We start from the raw sequence: 24,285 nt of genomic DNA, 5'->3' as shown, positions 1-24,285 counted from the left end.
AAACATCATCATTGATGTAACTAATAATTAAGTCTAGCCTGTTGGAAGATAGTTTTCACCAGATCTGACAGATCTAGCTATTCAATGACAACTTTGTGGACAGTGGGATGAGAAACTGTAATCCATTATTATATTGTCCAAAAATATTGTATAGATACCATTAAAGCTGTATCTTATCCACCATATAATCCCTAATATTAAGCCCACGACCCTAAAAGTGCACAACCCTCTCCTCTCAGTAACTCAGCTTTTATAATGCCCGTCAATACTCAAAAGTAGCACATGAGAAATACCTGGAAATAAAATATATGTGCATCACCGAGTGTCATTTGGTGCACACAAGAGAGGCCAGCTGCAGAGTGTATCCTCTTCCTTTTGTATGTAATTTCCTTTCTTTCTATTCTCTCTCCCCATGCTATTGATAGGAGGCTACCTCAATTCGTGAACTGCATTTTCATAATTATTCTTGCAACAAATAAAAGCACTGTTTGATGTAAATTGCCCTTAATAAAGATAATACTGTAATCAATGTTAGATGTTAACCTAGAATACTGAATTGTGAAAAGAATTGACAAATGTAATATTCCATCTTCTATTATCTTATTATATATTTGGCAAATTGGTTTTATAGTAACACAAGGCTCCGAAACCACTTGATCAACTGTCACCAGATTTTGCATGGTGTTTAAGATTGACATGAATATGGTTTGTGTGTATTATGAGATTGATTAATAATCGAGATGATTTTTTATTTTTAAATCAAATTTGTTTTGTCAAATCCCATCGAAAATAGACGCCACCCTTCCGGTAATCAAGTATAATGAGGTCGGAGTACTTACAATGAATTGATACTAAGCAGCGGTTCCTCTCATTATTTTGAATACGATCAGTTTCTTAAAATTTATAAGTATAAGACATTAAATACCAAAAAAATATCTCTCCATGCCCAATAAAAAGCCATTTGGAGTTTTCCTACGAAGTCGGAAAATGCATTGTCTATTAAGACAAATTAAAAATTGAGTTCAAATTTTATTCAACACTTGAATCATAAATTCTGAGTTAATCAAACTTGGACAGCAATGCTTATACCTATATATAAGGCAAAACTTACACTTGCAAGTTCCAAATTACAAATTCAATTTTTTAAATTGGCAACTGATAATAAACTTAAAGAAAACCACAAATTATTTGATTTATGTTATCCTTATATCCTGATTGTTTGGATGTACCTGTATTTGAAACTGCCCAGGATGACGGCGCAGATATTCCCGTCCAAAAGGAATGAATTCCTGGGTGTCACAAGAAGTAATCATGTCCTCAGGCTCCAGGTTGTCCGAATCAGTTCAACACGCCTTTAAAAAAAAGAGTAACAGTTTTCAAAAATATAAATGACATCATCTGAGGTTTGTTTTTTTTTTTGTTTTTTTTATTTTGGAAACCACAGTTTTGATCTCTTTATCTGTACCTCTTAAAATTTGAACAATTTTTAATTCAGAAAAGTGAGTGGAGCAGGCAATTATGTTGGCAACAACAAGAGATGAAGTGAGTAGGAAAGTGCCAGAAGACAATAGAGAATTAAAAATAATTGCGGCGGTTATGGGGGTTTGAACCTGCGACCTTACTGGTACGACATATTATTCATTTTTAATTTTTATTGTCTATTGTCTTCTGGCACTTTCCTACTCACTTCATCTCTTGTTGTTACCAAAATTTGAACAACAATATCTTACATTCCTTCCAACATCCTCAAGTAAATCTAAAGTATGTGGTAGATACTTTTAGTCCTATCATATCTGCTCAAGTCATCAACCCCTCCTCCCTTCAAATATTGTCATTATCGTCACACACAAAAAAATACTTGTTCCACTTTTACTACTTTACTCTCTCTCTCTCTCTTTCTTTCTCTCTCTCTCTTTCTTTCTCTCTTTCTCTCTCTCCCTCTCTCTCTCTCTCTCTCTCTCTCTCTCTCTCTCTCTCTCTCACACACACACACACACATGGGAGACATCTGGAGCATGTCCTGAAATCACTGTTGCAACCAAAGGATCTGATTCAAATTTTGACACAGGTAATCCGATAACATTACTTCTGTAAAGCTTGATGTTACTGTATTGTTTTTCTTGGACTTTATTCAAATTTTCTCGGAGCTACTTTTTTCTGATCACCTGTCACCTGGTACACACACCATCCGTCCCTCTCAACAAGCAAATAAAGGTATTTCACTTTCACATTCAATTTAGTCGACTCTCTACTCTCTGTGTATGTGTCCAGGAGACACCAACACCATTAAGACTAAAGAATATTTACTTAAGTACAATTTCAATTACAAATATTTTTATATCACACTTCCATTCAAATTCAATCTAAAACTAAAGGCTAAAACTAGAATCTCGAATTAAAATGGAACCCAAAAAAATCAAATAAATATTTAATTCCATGGTCATGTAAATGTAAGATTTCCATTACACACCGTACATCACATCATAACAGATTTGAGGCCTTCCGAAAGCTCCTACATCCCTAGTATTAAGTATTCTTTTTTTTTTTTCTAGAGTGAAAGTGAATGAGTGAAGGGGGGAAACTTTTTTTTTCTTTTTAGTCTCCCTCCCCCTCCCAAACCCCCTAAAAAAAAGTTTTCCCCCTCTCAAACCCCCTACTAGAACATTATAAATTTTAAAAAAAGAATACTGGGGATGTAGGAGTGAACCACCGTCGCCGTCAGAGTCCACAGTGATCTATCAATAGCTTTCCAACCTTACTTTACTTATTTTTATTTTTATCATTATTATTTCATTCAACTTTCACTTTCTTAATTATGCGTAATACTCATTATTCAAGTTCAAGAGAGCCATTAATACCTTTAAATTGTTTGCACTACAAATGTGGAGGGGAGACGGAAATAAACTTACCCACAAAAAAAGTAAATCAACAATCTTATTGAAATGTAGGATTTGACACAGAATAATAACAAGCGGCCATACTTCCCGCATTCACGCATTCCCTCTCCTCTCGCCGTAGTTACTAAGGTTCGGTAAATTGTTTTTTTTTTTTTCATTTTGGTATAATAATAATAATAATAATAATAATAATAATAATAATAATAATAATAATATAATAATATAATAATAATAATAATAATAATAATAATAATAATAATAAAATAATAAAATAATAATAATAATAAAATAATACATACATACATACATACATACATACATACATACATACATACATACATACATACATACATACATACATACATACATACATACATACATACATACATACATACATACATACATACATACATACATACATACATACATACATACATACATACATACATACATACATACATACATTATTCATAAAAAAAATGGAAATCCGTTTACAGACACATGAAAACGTATGAACACAAAGTTGAGAATTTATGGCGACAATGTATATACATATATAATATATGCAAATGCACAAAAATGTAAAAATATACAACAAAGAACCAATAGCAACACTTTATATATTAATTTGATAAATTGAGATAGGCCATACATCTGGCCTTTAGTCCGAACTTGTGTGTGTATATTTAAAAGATAGTATTTAATTTAAATCACAGTTGCGCGTTAAAAAATTCGAACACCATGTGGCAAAAATGAATTAAGGTGACGTGTTGTCTTTGTTTTTATAGATATAAGGCGACGGCTCCTCATGGAGAACTTAATATATTTGTGAAGAGGGTGATCGCCATCCTTCATAACTTTCTCCATTTAATTTAGACAAAATGTCTTGAACAGTTCTTCCACATTGGCTTTATCAAATAATTTGCAGGTTACTTCATTAGTCTCATCCGTAGAGCGCTTGACATTGACACAGCCGCAGACATTATCCTTGAATTGTAAAAAAATCGCCCGTCAATTGAAAAGAATATAGGTGTATATATTAGCAAATAACCCCCACCCAGCGTGAACAGAAAATGTAAGGGCTCGATGCCCCCACCATAAACAAAGGATACCTAAACAAGCGGCCTCAACTGCTAAAGTGAGGGAATATTAATGGTCAATCTTGTTCTTAGAAACCAACAAACAGGCTTTCGAGATTCGGTCTTTAGAGTGAAACTACTTATCACAATGTTATAGACCATGGTAAACTATAAATAAAACTAAGATAATTTGATAGTATCTATAGATAGAGATACCCCATGGAACTTGCTCAGACATTGCAATCACGGAATAGCCTACCTCCCCCAAAAAAAAAATTAAAAAAAAAAAGACAGATAAACCAAAATTGAAAACGGAAACATTGGATGAGCCTAATAAATTTACTTATTTTGGTATCATTGTTTATAAATTTTGGAGCTCAGACGACGACATAAAAAAACCAATAAGAATAGTCAAAGCATTTTTCATTCAATTTTTAAATAATATCTGGAAGAGCATATTGGTTATCATTTAAAATAAACCTCGCTTCTTAATTCAAATCTGAGCTACCTTTCAAAATAAACAACTTGGCTTCTTCGTGATTAATAAATAGCGCTCTTAAGTCCTTTACACATTATCTTACAGGCCTAGTAAATAAGAAGTTTTTATGTTACAAATAACAATATTGGTGTTGATGATTGATGATGATGATGAAGATGATGATGATGATGATGATGATGATGATGATGATTGATGGTGGTGGTGGTGGTGGTGATGATTTTGGTAGTTGTGGTGGTGATGAAGGTGAGGTTATGATGGCGGTGGTGGTGGTGATGATGATGAAGAAGAAGAAGAAGAAGAAGGAGGAGGAGGAGGAGGAGGTGGAGGAGGAGGAGGAGGAGAGAGGAGAAGAGAGAAGAAGAAGAAGAAAGAAAGAAGAAGAAGAAGAAGAAGAAGAAGAAGAAGAAGAAGAAGAAGAAGAAGAAGAAGAAGAAGAAGAAGAAGAAGAAGAAGAAGAAGAAGAAGAAGAAGAAGAAGAAGAAGAAGAAGAAGAAGAAGAAGAAGAAGAAGAAGAAGAAGAATGGGGTGGGGGTGGGGTGAAGATTTATATATTATTTGAAGAAAAATATGCCAATTGTGTTTCTACCGAAGAATCTAACAAACTGCAATAACTGTCTTGCTTGACTCGTAATTTCCTCCCTCAAATAATTCGTTTGTTTAGGTATTGTTTATCCTAATGTCTTGGAGGGAGTTCAAAGTTGGAACTGAGTTCGAGTTTTGAGTTATAGGCCTGTAGTGTTCACATATATATGTTGATGATGTATTTGAGATCAAGTGTCATAAAATGAAATGTTTCTACGTATACCAATATATTAATCAACCAACTGTTATTATCTCAACTATCCTTGTTTTTCACACCTGAAGGACGACAGAAACTGAAACACATTCTTCTTCGGCTTCTCACTGTCTCCAGCTCCCGTCACAGTCATAGTCATAGTCCATCCCCATTCCCGATTTTCCAGTAGCAGTTTTTTTAGCAGCTAAGTAAACAGACCTCCTGTGTTACTTGACTGTACATCACTGGTATAGGTCTCAATGGTATAAATATTCCTTTACAAATTTATTATATTAATTATTAATCTAATATTAATATGAATAGCGTAGAATCATTTGATGAACAGTTGGCTCGAAAACTTCAAGAAGAATATGACAGAGAGGTGGCTGCTCAACTTCAAAATCAAGATGAAGAAAATGTGAATAAGGAGACAATTTTCCCTAATGGAATTGATTCAAAGAAGAAAAGAAACTTAATTCCTGCCTGCACAAACACTGGCTTCCCTGATATTTCTCCTGTCGACCCATCACTAGAATGCTCGGATCCCAACCCGGACATAAGAGTACTCTTTCTTCAATTCAATACCCAATTCTTTTGGGGAAGACTGTCAGGAATTGAAGTTAAATGGAGCCCGCGGATGACACTGTAAGTTTTACCAGGTTCATACAATTTACATTACATACAATGCACATGTTAACCGTTAAACAGATGAAGAATTTTAGTTTCAGAATGTGTTCAGACAGGGAGAAATAATTATAGTAAAAGATGCCCAAAAATGAACTGTAATACTATTACAGTCTGCTGATACTGATACAATATCAACATATATGCAATTTGGCATTAAAGTAACAATGTGATTATTTTTCATATATAACAAGATATATCCTTGAATAATGAAAGATAGGCCAAATCATTCATATTTACATCCCCTTTCTTGAACCTATTATAATAAATTCCTCAATTTTTTGAGAAACTTTAAAACATTGAAATCTAATATATATTATTTATAATAATAGAATAGAAAACCCTCCGGCTATTCGGACCGGAATCTGAATAGTCTCCCATAGCTATTCTGACTCAAACTCCAATGCGCATGTGCAATCAACAGCTTGTTATTCGGACTCGAGTCTGATTGTCTCCCGTGGAGTATAGCTTTTTGTACATTTTTCAATTTATTTTAATGATTGATAAAAATTTCTTGAAATTGATCCAAATGAAAATAACAATAGGAACTATCAACAGGTAATCTAAACCGCTTTATTTGATGAGAATGACAAAATCATTGATAACTTGGAAGTCCAGTTCGAAATAAAAAAAGAAAAGACTTAAAACCCTTCAAAAGGAACAGTCAGTCAAAGTAACTGTGGTCTGAAGGAAAAGCTTTTCTAGCAACTTTATATGATCCAAATAAAATCAGGACAAAATAATATATGATTATAGTTATAGTTCAATGCAACACGCATTCATCAAACATGAAAGAATGACAACACCATGCTTATTTTACAATTGCCTGTGTTAAATTGCAAGTGATGTTCACTATCTGTAAGGCTAATTGTTTCCGGTGACAAACACATGATAACTGTGGACTCGAGCTATAGTTTTATGAACCCTACGGTTGTGTAGACAAGTTTCACCTCACTCCCCTTCCCCCCTCCCTTCATTCTTCCCTCTTTCCGCACATTCTTTCATGCTATCCCGCGTGCCATGTACGATGGAGTGGTGGTGTGTGTTTTGTTTGTCTAGTCTAAGCGAGTAAATCAGAAATGAATGATATTCACTATTTTGCCAACAAAAAGGCATTGGTGAAGTCATCAATCTACGAAACATGGATGTAGACGCACTACATTGAGATCATATACTTGTACAGCAGGCTACATCACAGTTTGTGTCTCTTCTCTTACAGACATGTTCACTATTTTGTCGAAACACATATTCCACAAACTTTTCCGGCTGTCCCTTGGAGTTTGGCGAATGGATGTTGCACTGTATTAGACTGGCAACAATCTCCCTCAGTCCGAAGTAGAGGTATCAACTGAGTCAGTCTGATTTGAGCAAAACAATTTCTTCTGAGCTCTCCTGCTTCTATCAGTTCCCCCCTTGCCCGCCCTGTTTTTCCCATGCACATTGAAGTTTAAGTCTGAATAGCCACAGGATATTTTTCAGACTGGAGTCCGAATTGCCACTTCACTTCAATCCTCTAAACCTGAGAAAATGAATATGTTTGGCATTTAAAGTAGCCACACTGTCCACATTCCAAATCAGTTGAAGGGTGACCTCTTAAACTTTATATATACTAAATGTGTGACTAATCATTTTGACTGCACAGTCATAATTTGATGGAATATGTTTGATTTGACTGTCTTCTGAAATAAATAGATTGGGTTCGATCCTTTCCCTATGTCTTGATATTTTTTAAATTATTTTTTTTTAATTTTAGGTAAATAAATTATTGTTTTAGATAATGTCACAAATCAGATAAATTATGAAAGTCTCTTATTTTTGTTACCATTTCATTTTATTTCTCTGTGTGTGTGTGTGTGTGTGTGTGTGTAAGTGTGTGTGTGTTTGATTGTGTGTAATGGGATCATTGCCAATTAGCCTTTCTTTGTGACAAGAACAGAGAAAGAAAAACCGGAAGAAAACAAAACAGCAACAACAACAACAACAAAAACAAAAAACAGAAATAGTTTGAGTCTCGCACGGGTAAAAAAAAAAAAGGCAGCTAACTATAATTAGAAAAATAATGGGCATTACTCCAGTTCTGTATATTTACTTTTATTTTCCAATCTGACAGATATCCCTATCCTGTATTGGCAAGAATGAATAAAGTGTGCAAGCAACAATTCAATCTACTATCAATATCAGATCTGCTGCTTATCTCGTTACAAAGTCAACCTTGAGTTGGGCACTTGACATATTTCTGGACTCAACTTTTAATTTATTATTTTGCATTTTTGCAGGAACAAAAATTTGAATTTTTGTACTATGGCTCAAATTGTGGTTTTGGGGGGAGTATTAAAGGACATTTAACAGTAGCATTCCTTTTGTTTGTTGTGTCATGTTTTTAATTGATTTTAATTATCCACTGTCTTAATCTGTGGGGTGAATCAGATATTGACAATTGAATTCAAGTTTGCAATTTAAGTAATACTTTTTACTATATATATTAACAAAAAAAAAACAACAAAAAATGATTGTAATGCCTTATACTTGTAATTTTAGCCTATTTTGAATTTTTAGTTTTTGGTGTCTGGGTAACCCTTCTTACATCATATGTAAGATTTTATAATTTTACTTTTTTTTTTTATTAACCGTTTTTAAGAAAATTTATTTTCAAGGTAATAATTGTCTCAATTGTTCTATTTCTTTTATTATCTTTGTTCAACTAGATGTGCAGGTCTTTGTGTTTATGAGGGTCATGGAGGGCTCTGTTCTGTGCGGCTCAGTCAACCCTTGTTGAAATTGCGTCCACGTAAAGATCTTGTGGAGACTTTACTGGTGATTAATTTTTTTTTTTTTTTTTTTTTTTTTTTCACTCTGTAAAAGTCTCCGTAAAAGTCAAGCAGTTAAAATTTTAATGATAATTGTATTAAGAGCTTGTTTCTATTGCATGACTTTTTGTAAGTGATTTCAAACACTGGTTATAATGTCATTTATTATGGCTTCATATATATTGGCAGATATGTCCTTAGATATGTAATGTAAGTTTCTTTCTGTATTTGGTTTTAGTTAATTAAGTACCTGACTCGTCAACAATTGTGATTTATCATATTTTGATATGCTTTGAGGCCTTAATTATGATGGTATAGAAATTTCGACCAATATATGCCAAATGCAGAAAGTTAGTAAGAGGTTGTAACAAAATATAAAAATTAGAAGTGGAAGAGTTGGAAGTTACCAGTTCCACATAGATGTTTATCCAAGTCACTGATGATTAACATTTAATTCATTGATATCTCATCTGCTCTCTTTTTTTTTTCTGCTTCCAAAGTGGGGTTAACTGGTCTAAGTTCTTCAAGCAGTGAAGATCTTCATGTCTGTTTTGGATGTCCAACACTTTTGGGATCCTTGCAGAGATTGCTTGGTTATCATGCTTCTCTATTTCTCTAATTTAGGGAATTTAACCATTCATTTGTTTCTAAAACGTCAATAAGTTTTTCATTTTATTTCATTGTCGAGTTTTTAAAAAAATTATTCTTTTTTTCAGCATGAAATGATCCATGCTTACCTGTTTGTAACAGATAATGACCGTGTAAGTTGATTATTGTTGTAATATCAGTCAGTGATGTTGATAAAAATAGCAAGTTCACTTGTTAATGTATAGGCATTAGAGAATTTGCAAAATACATAGCACAATGTAAGAAAATGTATAAAGAATAAAGAGATAAATTTTCTAAATCAATAAAATAGATAAAAGGAATTTAGGAGCTAAGCAAAAAGAAAAAAAATCATAATCACTCATTACCTGAAAATTAAAATATTTTCTATCAAATTTATTTTAAATAGTGTAGGCAAAAAAAAACAAAAGAATTTTATTACAATGATTTTATAATTGTGGACAATTATCAACAATTTAAATTTCTAATTTTTTGTTGTTGTTATTTTGGGGGACTACGGCTGAAATTAATTACTTTTCTTCTTTCAAAATGTTTCTCAAGAATGGGTCATTCTTTTAGTCAAGCCATTAATTATTATAGTTGAAGAATGACTAAATAGTATTTTGTATTTGTTTTATTCCTCCAAATTTTTGCATTTATTTTCCAGGATCATGATGGTCATGGGCCTCAGTTTAAAGGCCATATGCACAGAATAAACAAAGCAACTGGTGCAAATATATCTGTAAGGATTCCTTTTTAAGTTATTGAAGAATGTTTTGTGATTTATACCTTGAATTGGCTATGGCCGACCTGCAATGCGTAATTTTTTGGAGATAAAAATGATAGTTGCTTCAGTGAACAATTTACCCTCACGAGGATTAAATAACATTTCAAAACTCTTTAAATTATGTGGTCTGGCATCAGCGTTCATTTTCACTTAGTTTTGAGGACATGGTGATGCTCATGAAGTTGTAAAATGCGAGCCAAAATTTTGTAATTTTATGAATTTTTCGTAATTGAAGGCCAGTCCGCTAATGCTCACTATATTTTGAGTGATTGTTGTCTACACTGTCAGAGTTACCTCCTTCTATGACCCAGAAGGAACAAAAGCTGATCTCCCTCTGTCTGTCCCCACAGTTTTTCGCGGCCGCATTCAAAAACCCATTAGGCCTATATTGAAATATAAAGCAATAATAATAATGCTCAAAATTGGATAGTAAGTAGAGAATACAAATTTAATGTGCACCCATTGGAAAATGGATTTTGTTTCTCTTTCCTTGTAAATAGTTATTTTTATCCTCTTTTTCATGCGATTGTTTACTTTGATTTCCCAAATTTTAAGAAGCTAAATAGTTAATAAAATATTTTGATTACTTCCTTCTTTTTTTTACTTACTTACTAACTATGGCTATTATTATTATTATAATATTATTTCAAACCATATAAAATGTAAATAAATTCATGTTGACATGTTGAGACATCAATATTCTACAAAATGCCCTAATTGTGTCAATTTTTTACCGTACATGTTGTTTTAATTGTTTGATTTTTGTAAAACTAGCGGTAAATTTTTGGCAAATTTTGCTATTTTTATGGCAAATTTTACCATTTTTTATGGCAAATTTTGGCATTTGAAATGGCAAAAAACTGCGGGGACAGCTCTGTGGACTCCAGAACTTGTTCTAGGTCATAGAGGGAGGTCAGCTTTTCGTCCTTCTCCTTTAAACTAAGGGCTACCTCTGGTTTAGTAATCGCAGATTTAACGATAAGGATTTCACAATACTCGCTCACCCATGTTCATATCCATCCAATTTAATTTTATCGGCTCTTTAAAATGTTCAACGTCATCTCTCCTACTGCCATTTATGAAAACTTATTTCAGTATCAAATTACATTTGGAAAAAATAACTGTGACTCAACATCACAGTAATTTTAAACTCATTTAAGCTGGACATGGATGCACATTCATTGACTTTGTGACCAATGTCTTCAGATTATTCAAGGGGGTCAAGGAGGTGCCTGAGAATTACTCTCATATAAGTTGTTAGACAGAATTTCAAAGGTGGGGTTTTATGGAAAGGAGGCTTTCGAAATATTTATGAAATGTTGGTAGAGTTCAAATGTTCCTTTGTGAAGTTTGTAAAACTTATATATATATATATATATATATATATATATGATTTTAGAATTTTATTTTATGATTAAGATTGTTCTTAAACTATTTTAATTATATATATATTTATAAAAAATTCTTTTCCTTATTGTAATATATTTGATTGAATTTTGTTGTATTTAGATTTATCACACATTTCACAACGAGGTTGAATCCTACCAGCAACACTGGTGGCGATGTGATGGCCCATGTCAGAATAGGAGGCCTTACTTTGGATACGTGAAAAGGGCAATGAACAGAGCGCCTTCTTCAAGAGACTTCTGGTGGGCTGAACACCAAGCTACGTGTGGTGGGACTTATACAAAGATAAAAGAACCTGAAGGTTATGGGCAGAAGAAAACAGGAAAGAAAGAACAGGAAATTAAGTGTAAGTATAGTTAAATTTGCAATATTTTTCATTTCTAGGTACTATTTACCACAATATAATATTCTATCTTTTGTTTGGATTTGCCACTAAATCCAATTGTTTCTTGCATTCGGTTTCAAGCATGACAGTAGTACAAGGATTTATTGTAATTTATTGGATTGCCATAAAATTTGACTTCATACAGAGATACATGTTCGCCACAAAAATACTCCAATAATAAGTTATTTTGAAAAAACTAAGAGGAAAATTTGTTTTTGTTAGTTTCTATCATATAACTATTGTAAAATAAACCAAAAATTGGTGAATTAGCTCCAATAAAATAGCAGAAATAGTTTCTCAAAGGTTTAAAAATAGTGTTGTAAACTAATGCTTCTCTACCTTAAGTTAACTACATCGTTCTGAAGATTAAATAAGCTCTGATCCAGACATCAAGTTGAATTAGAACAATATATATATATATATATATATATATATATATATATATATATATATATATATATATATTTATATATATAGTTATTTTAAAAATGTAACGCACACTATAGCAGTGCATTCTTGATATACACACAGTGCCGCATGGAAATCTCGAACAACATTCATTCAATAACAGGTGGTACAATTTTCCCCTTTCTGTGTACTTTAATAAGAAGACAAATCCAGCACCCAAATTGTTGATTATACAATCAACACACGCCGTCTATCTGTTTTCCAACATGCTTTCTGTCTTTGTCTTGGAATGAGATTACTTGGTTTTGTCCTGGCCCTGACCGGAGTCCTGGCTGGGAGGAAAACAGTCAAATGCATAGTTATTGTTTTGGGAGGTGATATTTTTTTCCTTGTAAATCATCTTTCTGTTATGTATTATTATATTTATTATTTTTAATGTATAATGTAAGCATTTGAGTGTATTCCTCTATGTTGGATTTTGTGCTTGTGTCCGGATGAGACTTATAGGTGATCTCAAAGTACATTGGTGGTAGCTCTTGGAACCTACATCTGATCCCTATTTGTTCCCAATTCCCCTTTGTCTTACTTTCTCTTGGCTGCTTTAATTGTAATTCTAGAACTTTTTACTATCCCATATTCTTCCTTTTTACTGGCGCTGATATAACCTAAATGTGTTGCAAGCGCCGTAAAACCCTTAAAAATAACAACAACAACAAAAAAAAAACTACCACTCGTCACTTATTTCCCTGGCATCTCTTTTCTCATCCCAATTCCCCAACCTTAATCACTTCTTTGATTTTGATAGGTAACAGTAACAGCCTCAAGCCATCACTGCCTCTCTAGTCTCCTAATGGTACCGGTACACATTTGAAAGAGTGAGATGTCGCATACATAAGACACTGATCAAACACACTTCACGCACCCCTCCTCCACACAAACACACACATATGCTCCACACACACACGCAAACGAAAACATCAACATATACAGTTAATACTAATGGGGAGCAATGGCAGGTTTTGTTTCAGTTCAAATAGAAACACAGGTAAAAGAATTATATCAATGAATGCGAAAGTAAAGGTCCCATTTGTTTGTGATTTCCATGTTCACCTCCGATAGCTTTTTGAGATTTTCATGAAGTAAGTACTTTGAAAATATGGGGATTAAAGCGGGAATTGAGACATGTTCTAGATTTCCGTGATAATGAGATTTGCATTCCGAGATTTCAATGCTGCACTGTAGATTTTACCTTCTGCCCTGCTGACCTTGTTGTATTCAAGGTCTATTGTGCATGTTCATATATATATATATATATATATATATATATATATATATATATATATAATATATATATATATATATATGAACATTTTGTACAAGACGGCCGTTTCTGCGCACAATGCGTTTCGTCAGGTGGAAATCTATATATGTGTGTGTGTGAGTTTATTTTGTGTGTAAATGGGCCAATAAAAGATGAAGTGTCTAACCCTGGATTAATGGGTCTGTTGTAAATAAATCCACTCCTTTCCAACTCAATACTGTCCAGCTTCATAATTGAAGATTAACATGACACTTTTGTGCAGAGGGGTGGTATAAAATGATAGCCATCAATTTTGTCACCTACCTTGTTATTATTGATCATGCTTCATGTAACTTGACTTTTATGTGTTTTAAATATCTTTAATTGACGATTTTTTTCAATGATTAGTTTTCAATATTTTTTATCTTTAATTTATTCCAGCCAAGAGTAAGGACATACGTGCCTTTGGGGGCAAAGGTCATTTCTTGGGATCTACTGTGTCAAAGGCTTCATCCAAACCCAAATCTAATAACTCATCAACCATTGGCAGTAGTAATAATCCTGCAACAATTTTTAATATAAATAATAGCAATAAAAACAGTAGAGGGAGTAACATATCTTCTTCATCTTCTTCATCTGTGATTGTGAATGGAATTCTTCAAAGGAAAACTGGAAATACGAGTAGTTCTCTGTTTTCTGAAATTCAAAGCACCAAAGTTCTTTCTTCTGTAAATAGTATCTCAACTGCTTCTGGTCATGAAAAACATTCACCCCATATGAACGGGTCACCATCTAAGATCCCAACAACCTCAAAACATAGGTCAGGAATCGGTGATGCTGCAGATGATGATGATGCAGAGCTATGGATGACAGACATAGATAATATTGAGTCAACTCCCTTATCATCATTCCTGAAAAACAAGGACTCAAAAGACAAAACGGGCTCAAAAAGTAAATACCAAACTTCATCAAACACAGATGGTAAAAAAACTTTCAAAGATAGTCGCAGAAAATCACGATTTTCCTTTAAATCTAAAGGTGGTGGAAATAAACCATCTGTTTGTAAGGGTGGAGTGTTTTATAAAGAAAAGACTGAAAGGAAGAAGAACAAATACCTACTTGACGAATTAGATTCTAATGACAACTTATGGGAAGTGCCTTGTCGAAGTTCAGTGGTAAAAAAGGAAATTAAAAGTGAATTGAATGTTTCCCCACTTAAAATCCAATTAAAAGAAGAATGCCGTATCAAAGATGAAAAAATTATGTCTAAATTTCATTCATCAAACTTTAAATCAGAGAAGTTGTCCCCATCTCATAAAGGTAACAGTGGCTATTTTTCACCATCAAATCAGAGCAACCAAAGAACGAATAGAAACACATCAAGGATTCCTGAGGGAGGCAGAATTGAAACCAAAAGTGAAAAACGTATAGAAGAAGATCCCAATGATTTCCTACTTAAAAACAGAAATAATTCAGGGGTTGAAGATGACAAGAAATTATCAGATACAGATTTTATTCTTGATATTGTGGATTTGTCAGACTTTGACGACGATGAATTTGATTTTGTTTCATCAAAAAGAAATGTGTTCAATAAAAAAATTCCAAAAGATAAAAAAGCAGAAAAAGCTTCTTCATCACAGTCACAGAGAAGTATTGGCAGCTTTTTTACATCTTTAGGCAACAAGAGGTGTAAATCAAATGTCAAAAGCAATATGTTTGAATCCAATTTGTCTTCCAATAGATCAAAATGTAAAGATGACCACGATATAAGCGATGAACTCCCAGATATTTCAGACAATGAAGGAAATGATATTGCAAGGAAAAGAAATAAGTTATTACCTGATCAACTAACCGATGATACTGTTGATATTTCAGAGGATGATAATGATGAACCCTGCTTTTTATCTTCCAAATCTGTGAAAAAAGAGTCAAAATCTAAATCTTCATCCGTCGGGGGTATAAGAAATTATTTTTCTAATACTGCAAACGCTTCCTCTTCAAAAGGTTCCAAATATGGGTCTAATCAGTCAACAAGTGATAAACATAAGAAAAAGTTAATAAGTGAAAACATAACGATTAGTATCAATTCTGACTCAAATGGTAGTGAAGATTTTACTAAAGAATGTGTTAGTAACAAAAAGAGGTCATCAAATGAAGCTTTTGGGTATGACAATACGGAGACTTCAGAAGATGATGACAGCAAGGAAAAGAGGAATTTCTTGTTTTCCAAAAGAACTAAACAATCAGCAGATACAGAATCACCAATTGGATCGAGTATTGGTGCAACTGGGGAAGAAGGCAATGGAGGGTCTGAGGGACTTGGCAATAACCAATCTGGTAAAGTAACTTGCCCCATTTGCAATATCTTTGTATCACAAGCAGATATCAATTCCCATTTAGACTCATGTCTGGAATGAGGACTGTTGTCCAAACTGCTTTGACTAAATTTTAATTCAAATTCTTTATTTGGACCCTTGTTTTTTTTTCTTTCAAGTTACTGAATTAATTTTTAATAAATAATTTTAAAAAGTATATGTGTAATTCATGTTTGAATTTTGTAAGAGCTGCTTTAATCTTTTCCTGAGGTTTTAGTCAGTCTCTCTCCCTCTCTCTCTCTCTCTCCCTCTCCCTCTCTCTCTCTCTCTCTCTCTCCTCTCTCTCTCTCTCTCTCTCTCTCCCCTCTCTCTCTCTCTCTCTCTCCTCTCTTCTCCTCTCTCTTCTCTCTCTCTCTCTCTCTCTCTCTCTCTCTCTCTCTCTCTCTCTCTCTCTCTCTCTCTCTCTCTCTCTCTCTCTCTCTTCTCTCTCTCTCTCCCTCCCCCCCCCCCCCCCCCCCCAATAGTTTTCTATACTTGTCCTGGAATAAGATTAATTTTTTTTTTCTCTCGTAAATTCAGTTTATTGTAAACCATATGAAACGATGTACAAAGCTTCAAATCGTTTTTATTTTTTCTCAGTGTAAGAGTGGGTGTGCCGACCAATAAAGAAGGTAATATGTAATGTTTTTCATCAGTTTGAACATTTTGAGTGAGATGCCAAAGATTGATGTTATTTAATAGTTGCCTATTGTATAGTACATCTCCCAGGTTTATATCGCTAAGATTTATTTACTGGAATTTTTTTGTTGATACTGCACAATTTTTAAAAATATATATGAACATTTATATAACGCATTTCCACAATTCATAAATACTGTTGTAATTATTTCCTCAGCAGGCTGCATGGAACCTATTTCAATCACATTCGATGCAAATCGCCTGTGAGCATGTTTTTAATACCAGCAATCAGCCATTGCCTATAGCTAGATGCTCATTGACACCAGAGTTGAGTGAGTTAATGTGGGTGAAGAGCCTTACCTTAAGACTCAATGCCTGACCAAGAACAATGTCTCAATTATTGCCACCCATCTTATCAATGAGTACACTCATTGAATTAACCTCTCTAGAGTGGAGATGTTCTTTCCACTCGTTCATCAATCGTATCTCATAGAGCCAGTTAAAGGAAGAAAAAGAAATTGAGCTTTATATAGCGCAATATCCACTAAATGTGCCCAAAGTGCTTTACAAGGGTCCCAGGTCAACAGCAACATTTAACATGTTGGATGGGACATGCTGCCTGTTAGGCGATATTACAATTTTTCGGACAAAGACAACGCTGTTAACGATCAGGTACTCATTTTACACCTGAGTACAGTGAGAGAAAGTGAGTAAAGAGCCTTCTCCAAAGACTCAACTATGCGCCGAGCACGAGGCTCGAACCCAGGACCCTCCGATCTGAAAGCGAGTGTCATACCACAAGACCATATAGCCGCACATTGAGGACACAGTGAACCGATCATCTGCTTGTCCATTTTTCCTGATCCATGGTTCTGGCCAAATGTCTTCTCAAGATGTCAGAATTGGCTGAGAGGGAAACAGTCAAATGTTTGTTGTTGTTTTTTGGGGGAGATGATATTATTTTCCTCGTAAATCATCTCTCTGTTATTTACTGTTATTGTTATATTCATTGGTTCGAATTTATAATGATTTGTAAACATTTGAGTGTTTTCCTTTTAGTAGGATCCTGTGCTTGTGTCTGGATAAAACTTTTAGGTGATCTCAAACTTAGAACACTGACAGTTTGCTCTTTGAATCTACATCTGTTCCCTATTTGAACCATTCTCCTTTGTCTTACTTTTTCTTGTTTGCTTTCAAATTGAAATCTATAATTATTTGACTATCCCATTTTTTTCCTTTTTACTGGCGCTGAAATGTCCTAAAAGTCTCGAAAGCGTTGTTTAACCCTTAAAAAAAAAAACAAAAAAAAACAACAGATGCAAGAATCAATTCCTTTTGGGTATACTTTTGTTGTCCTGTTTGAACAAGTCCCCCTTTTATTTTTCTTACTTTTTTCTCGGAAGGCTGATAAAATGCTTATGAATTTTTTGTCTCTTCTTCTTCGATTGTCCCACCACCCTCACTGTTTACTTGCACTAATATGACCTTATATAGTTACATCATTTCGAACATCTGGATAAATAACTAATAAACAGTAATGTTCTCCATCAATCCAGGATTCTACTGTTGATAGTACTATAAGGCCTTTTTCAAATTCATTGGTTTAACAAGTGGCAACTTTTTAATTGATATTTAACATTTTAATCCACAATGCTTCTATTTTAGTGGTGATTTAAATATCTATATATACAGTATATTTATTAATTTATTTTTGGATTTGATTTTTATAGTAAAGACTGTGTTAACAGTCTGTGTTCTTCTTAACTGTGTTCTTGAGGTTTCTTTAATTTTAATTTTATTTTATTCGGGTGGTGGGGTGAGGTGGGGAGAAGGTGAGGTGTCCATATTTTTAGCTCGAATGATCTCAAACTAGACACACTAATTTGAAATAACAATGCAGACATATATATCTACATCGCTGAGGTTGTAGTTTAAAGCCAATATATGTAAACATAAGTTAATAAATGGGACGAGAAATAGCAAAGGGAAATCAATTTCAAATATAAACAACTAATAAATGTCAAATCTGATTTATTGGTGCTCTTAAGAGAGCTGATATTGAGGAAGATGAAACATTGCTGGTCTTCCAAGTCACTAGAGAGGTTAGTGATCAGGCTCTTATTCTGTATGCCAGGAATCATTTTGTATATTTTCTCTTCAATCTGATGCATGGGTCAAAGTTTACCGGTGTACGCCGGAAATGCCGGCGAATGAGAATTTCTAGGCAGGTCTTTCCGGTTGAGAGAGTTGATAGTTCACCTGCATATACCACCATTACTACTACTATTACTCAGTGGTGATAATCTTCCACGGAATTCCGGGATTTTGGGAATTTCTCTACAAAACCACAAAATCACTATTATGTCATATGTCATATTTTTTTGACACATGTGCTCAGTCTCCTGAAATTTGGTGACGGTCCCATTTGTATGACGTCGGGCCAGACAGAATGGCGCCAGATGTCACAGTTGCCAGTGTGTTCTTTGATTAGTTGATGGAGGGGAGGGACAAATGGGTCTAGATTTTCTTTCTGTTGTAGGTGCCTGTTGCCTTTTCAATCACTCTCTCTCTCTCTCTCTCTCTCTCTCTCTCTCTCTCTCTCTCTCTCTCTCTCTCTCTCTCTCTCTCTCTCTCTCTTTCTCTCTCTCTCTCTCTCTCTCTCGTTCCCCCTCTCTCTGTCTCTCTCTCTCTCTGGTTGTACATAGATAATTTATTACAATAAAGTAATGGTGATTGGCTTAGTTTACTCTTCTTTTTTTTTCACCTTTGGACTATGGTTTGAAATTTGAGAGATTCTTGGATTGTATTTATAAGCTGCATAACCAATAGGTTTCGGTAACGAAGATATTGGAACCTTCTTTATAAAGTAAAAATCAAAACAACACCTTCTGGCCTTTTATTTGAACAATAGGATTCAATAGTCGTAACGTCACTTCCTTCCTAATGACGCATGGTAACTTAGTAACACTGGCTCTAAACTATCGGAACAATGGCAGACGCCCTTATGAAATATTTCTCCGACGAGCGTAAAAGTGTATCCAGAGGAGAAAAACATTATAAATATGATCTTGTTTTGACTTTTATACATTCTGATCACAAGACATATGAAAGGTTCTAGTCAGCTTGAAGGAGAAAAAGTAATGCAATGATTTTCTTTGTTTAGAACCAAGATGGCCGCCGTTGCCGGGCGGCGTGACATCAGACTACTGAACCCAATAATGTAGGCCTTTAAAATGTTATGTCGAAAGGACAATTCATTAAATGTTTGCATAAAAGTAAATTTATGTCTAATGATAAGAATGGATTAACACTAGTAGTAATATATTACATAAAGTACAAAACTATGTTCCTGTTATTTTTACATTTTGCTTGTGTTTGATCGAGAGACCTAGAAATTGTCTCCTTTTTGACAAATTGCTATTATCATCACTGAAATTACTACTACTGTTGCTGAAATTACATGTGAAGCATCTCTTCTTTTTTTTTTTTTTTGTAAGTGTACGTTTTTGTGATTTATAGCAAGGTTATATATATTTTCAAACTATCTTTGATATTTGCATACAGTATTATTTCTAGTACATTTTATAGTATTGGTGAGTTTGAATCATATATTATTTGGATTCAGTTTTCGCGGGTGGTTGGATGGGAGCATCACCCTTGAATCATATACCTATGATGTTCGCATGGGTGTACGATCCGATAGTGATGTCGTTTCTTCTTCTCTTTACTAGCCTATCCTGCTTCTTTGGTTTGTGATTGTATTTTTGACAGGGGATATTTTTTTTCTGTAAATCTTCTTCCCGTTTGTTCTTGGTTATTTATAATTTAGCTTATGATATCTTTAGGTTATGATTTTGATTTACATTTGTACTATTTTTGTTAGATTGCTTGTTTTTTTGTTTCAGCGGTCTCTCATATAACCTCAATTGTGTTGGAAGAGACCTAAAGCAACAAACAAAAAAGATTCAGTTTTCATTTTATAGAATCTATGACAATAACACACTACTAAATCAACTATTACAGTCACTTTTATATTTAGTGATTTTGTAGGTGTCTCATAATTTTGTTGGATTACCAGCTTGGTGGGTCACTGGATTGTTTCAGATTTTTTGTCTATGGCATTCAACACTTTCTTGTGAAGTGACCATTGCCAAATTTGATCCATGATTTGATGAATGTCAAACTTTTATCAATGAAATCGCCATGTCAACATAAGTGTCTTCAAATCAGATGTTTGTAGCTTTATATCTGTTTCTGTCGCATTGCAAAATAATCGGGATCGGTGTGATGTTGATCTTGTCTATATATCTATGGTGCCCTGATTGAACCAACTAACCTCCACTGTCTGAACTCTACTGGGTGCTTGTAATGAGCACAAAGCCAATTTCTTTTAATTTCACATCAGATTTTTAAAATATTATTTTGGAAATGAAATGATCTAAAAGTGTCCCGGGCGCCCAACACTAACAACAAATTAAACAGGTTTCCAGGATTGTGTGAAATGAATTTTACTGGTATTGTTTTTGTTTTGTTGTTTTGTTTTTAATAAATAATAAATAGTAGGCATGATACGTTTCAAGATGATTTGTGTTTACTATACAGCTGGTACTTAACACGTGACTGATTATAAAAGAATATATGTTATGTAACTATGATTATAATTGATTCAATAAACCCTTTAAAATATGCTGAAATCCATCCTACTGCTCTGCCTTTTTGTTATTGTTGTTGTTGAGATTGTTACAGCATCAAACAATCTTGGTGGGTGGGGTTCCTGGCCTCCCATAGTGGGCATGATGGCACTTTCTATCCACTTATAGCTTTTTTTCCAATTTGCTTTCTGTCTTTGTCTTGGAATGAGATTACTTGGTTTTGTCCTGGCCGGAGTCCTTGGCTGGGAGGGAAACAGTCAGATGCATAGTTATTGTTTTGGGAGATGATATTTTTTTCCTTGTAAATCATCTCTCTGTTATGTACATATTATATTTGTTATTTTTAATGTATAATGTAAGCAGTTGAGTGTATTGTTGGATATTGTGCTTGTGTCCAGATGAGACTTTGGTGATCTCAAACTAAGTATATTGATAGTATGCTCTTGGAATCTACATCTGATCCCTATTTGTTCCCAGTTCTTCCTTTGTCTCACTTTTCTTGGGTGCTTTAATTGTAATTCTAGAATTTGACTATCCCATTTTCTTCCGTTTTAATTGCGCTGATATAACCTAAATGTGTTGCAAGCGCCATAAAACCCTTAAAAACAAAACCAGCAAACAATCTTGTGTTAGCCCAACGACGAATGTCCCCAATTTATTCTTTTCTTTTATACCTTTCTTTGTTTTGTTTTTTTTTCATTCTAATTCTATGAACTATATATTATGACGTAATCTGCAAACTTATTTGAAACTATTTGGAGAGCAGAAGTCTCATGCACTCCATCCTAACAAAAGACAGGGATAAGAAAGTGGATGGAATAACATCCGTTGAACTTCTACCAATCTGACAATTAGTATCAATGTATCAAATTCTCACAAATCACAAGTCACAAATAATAATAATGTAGTACTCGCTGGATTCTATCACGGGAGAAGCTGAAAAGTGTGCTGAAATCTAATGCTCATGGGAGGTAATGACTTATATAAATTAAACCCGGTCACCCAGCTCCAATGTGCCGTGTTGCAGAGCGTACACTGGAATTCGGTGTGCTCGAATCCAGTGACTACTGTTTACACTTTAGTTGTATTTGTATGGCACTATGTGTACCTAAGATTGACTTCCTCCCAAAATTCTGACATACATGGTAGACATAATTGATATACAGTCATGTCGCAATACAGAAAATGAATGATCACAATTTTCTTTTTTTTTTTCACTTTACCCAGATCATCAATGGGAGATAACAACATATAAAAACCGATGATATGATGTGCGAAGTAAATTAATGGATTAATGCCCCTTGCTCCAAATTTATCAGTCATGTTAGTCATATATATTTAAAAACAAATTTTAAAATTATAGATAAATGAGCAATTAAATAGACTGTGCATCCCAGGCATATGTCTTTCTTTCACAAAATGGCTAATTCTTAACGCGGAAACTTCAAATTTGGTGACTGTTCCTAGCTTGAACACCCCTCACCCCCCCCCCCCCCCCCCCCCCCCCTTATGATCTGGTTTAATTTTGTTTTCCTGGTATAAATAAGTTTGACTGCTACTGTTACTGTTAATTGTTTGATTTTTGTATAACTAGCGGAAAATTTTTGGCAAATTTTGCTATTTTGATGGCAAATTTTACCATTTTTTATGGCAAATTTTGCGTTTGAAATGGCAAAAAACCGCGGGGACAGATTATTATTATTGTGACATGTGGGCGTGTCTGGCGTATACTGGGAAAAAACACATTTTTATTTTGCCCTGTAATTGTTTAAAATTCAAAGACAGAAAAATCAAAACAACCAACGCCCAAACATCTTAAACCTTAAAGTTGCTTAAGAAGAGATTTATGGACATAATTGGGGGTCGCCTTAGTTTAACAAAAGATAGAACGAAGAAAACGTCACTCAGATCGTTGTTATATTAATTAATAGAGGTGCCTAAATGAATCAATAAAATGGAGATAAAGATAAAGGGAGTAAATCTGACTCATGATGAACAACACAAAACAAACGACGTTTCGGCCTTTGGCATTTTTCAAGTAAACACAAAATACATATTATAAATTTATATTAGATTGTCAAATATAATATATGTATTTTGTGTTTACTTGATAAAGGCCAAAGGCCGAAATGTCGTTTGTTTTGTGTTGTTCATTCATGAGTCAGATTTACTCCCTTTATCTTTATCTCCATCTTTGTTATATTGTTTTTTGCCATCCGCGTTTATGATTATTTCTTACAAAACTATTAACCAGACTATAAAAGTTCAAGGTTACACATCGTTTTGTGTGATGGTCCGTTTTACATCCGGATGGCAATGTTGTGAGCTTCTTAGCGAAGCGCGTACTGTCTATAGATAGTTCGAAGTTGACGTCATTCAGGTCTTTGTTATTGTTTATTGCCATTCGCGTTTATGAGTAATTTTCACTAAACTGTATTAACCAGACTATAAATGGCCATGGTTACACAAAGTTTTATGTGTTGGCCCGTTATACTTCCGGGTGGCAATGTTGTGAACTCCTATGCCAAGCGCGTACTGTTTATACAATGGAGTTGATTTCATACGGATTCCACTGTATCATTTAGCCTAAAGTTTGATTTTCTTTTTAAATTCTGGTCAAAATGAAAATGATATGTTTTGTGAGTGTACTACACCTGTGATATTTACCAACAGTACTGATGAAATGATAGTAACTGCACTTTTAGAAAGGCCCATTGGCATTATCCATTACCTTACTCATCACGCAAAATCCCCCGTTTGCATCGCGTTTTGACTTTTTTTCTAGTTAACCTATTGCCTTAACTGCTTTTGATGAGTGAAAGGTATGTAGATTTATTTGGATGAATAAAGGAAGGAAAAAACAACCCAATAATATTACCTACAAAGGGCTGATAAACACACAAAAGCGAAGATGAGACATGGCCATGGCAATGCTCTCGGGAATGAGTTTCTTCGAGCTTCGTTTATTCCCTCGTCAAAGCAAATTGAGCCAAATTTTCATGTCAT

General features: G+C 34.0%; 2 protein-coding genes across 3 annotated transcripts in view; one reads left to right on the top strand and one right to left on the bottom strand.

Moving 5' to 3' along the window:
• The window catches only part of LOC144973191 (anaphase-promoting complex subunit 1-like), a 51,689-nt gene extending 48,659 nt beyond the window's left edge, over window positions 1–3,030 (bottom strand). The window contains exons 1-2 of one of the 2 annotated variants that reach the window (XM_078915339.1): window positions 2,910–3,030; window positions 1,230–1,352 (exon numbers count right to left, since the gene is read on the bottom strand). In XM_078915339.1, the coding sequence (XP_078771465.1) occupies window positions 1,230–1,313 (84 nt within the window). In that variant the 5' untranslated portion in view covers window positions 1,314–1,352; window positions 2,910–3,030. The remainder of the gene's footprint in view (window positions 1–1,229; window positions 1,353–2,909) is intronic. The other variant, XM_078915348.1, reaches the window with a different exon arrangement.
• A 2,104-nt stretch (window positions 3,031–5,134) lies between these two features.
• LOC144973184 (uncharacterized) lies at window positions 5,135–16,166 on the top strand. Its single transcript, XM_078915327.1, has 6 exons — window positions 5,135–5,895; window positions 8,640–8,748; window positions 9,458–9,502; window positions 10,015–10,089; window positions 11,644–11,887; window positions 14,076–16,166. Exons 1-6 carry the CDS (start codon window positions 5,567–5,569, stop codon window positions 16,049–16,051), a joined length of 2,778 nt encoding a protein of 925 aa, XP_078771453.1. The 5' UTR covers window positions 5,135–5,566; the 3' UTR covers window positions 16,052–16,166.
• Window positions 16,167–24,285: the final 8,119 nt, after the last annotated feature.

This window comes from Berghia stephanieae, chromosome 1, assembly GCF_034508935.2.
Source record: "Berghia stephanieae isolate SIO BIC M18660-M18661 chromosome 1, UCSD_Bste_1.3, whole genome shotgun sequence".
Lineage (NCBI taxonomy): Eukaryota > Metazoa > Mollusca > Gastropoda > Nudibranchia > Aeolidiidae > Berghia > Berghia stephanieae.
This window is presented reverse-complemented; position numbering and strand designations above follow the sequence as displayed.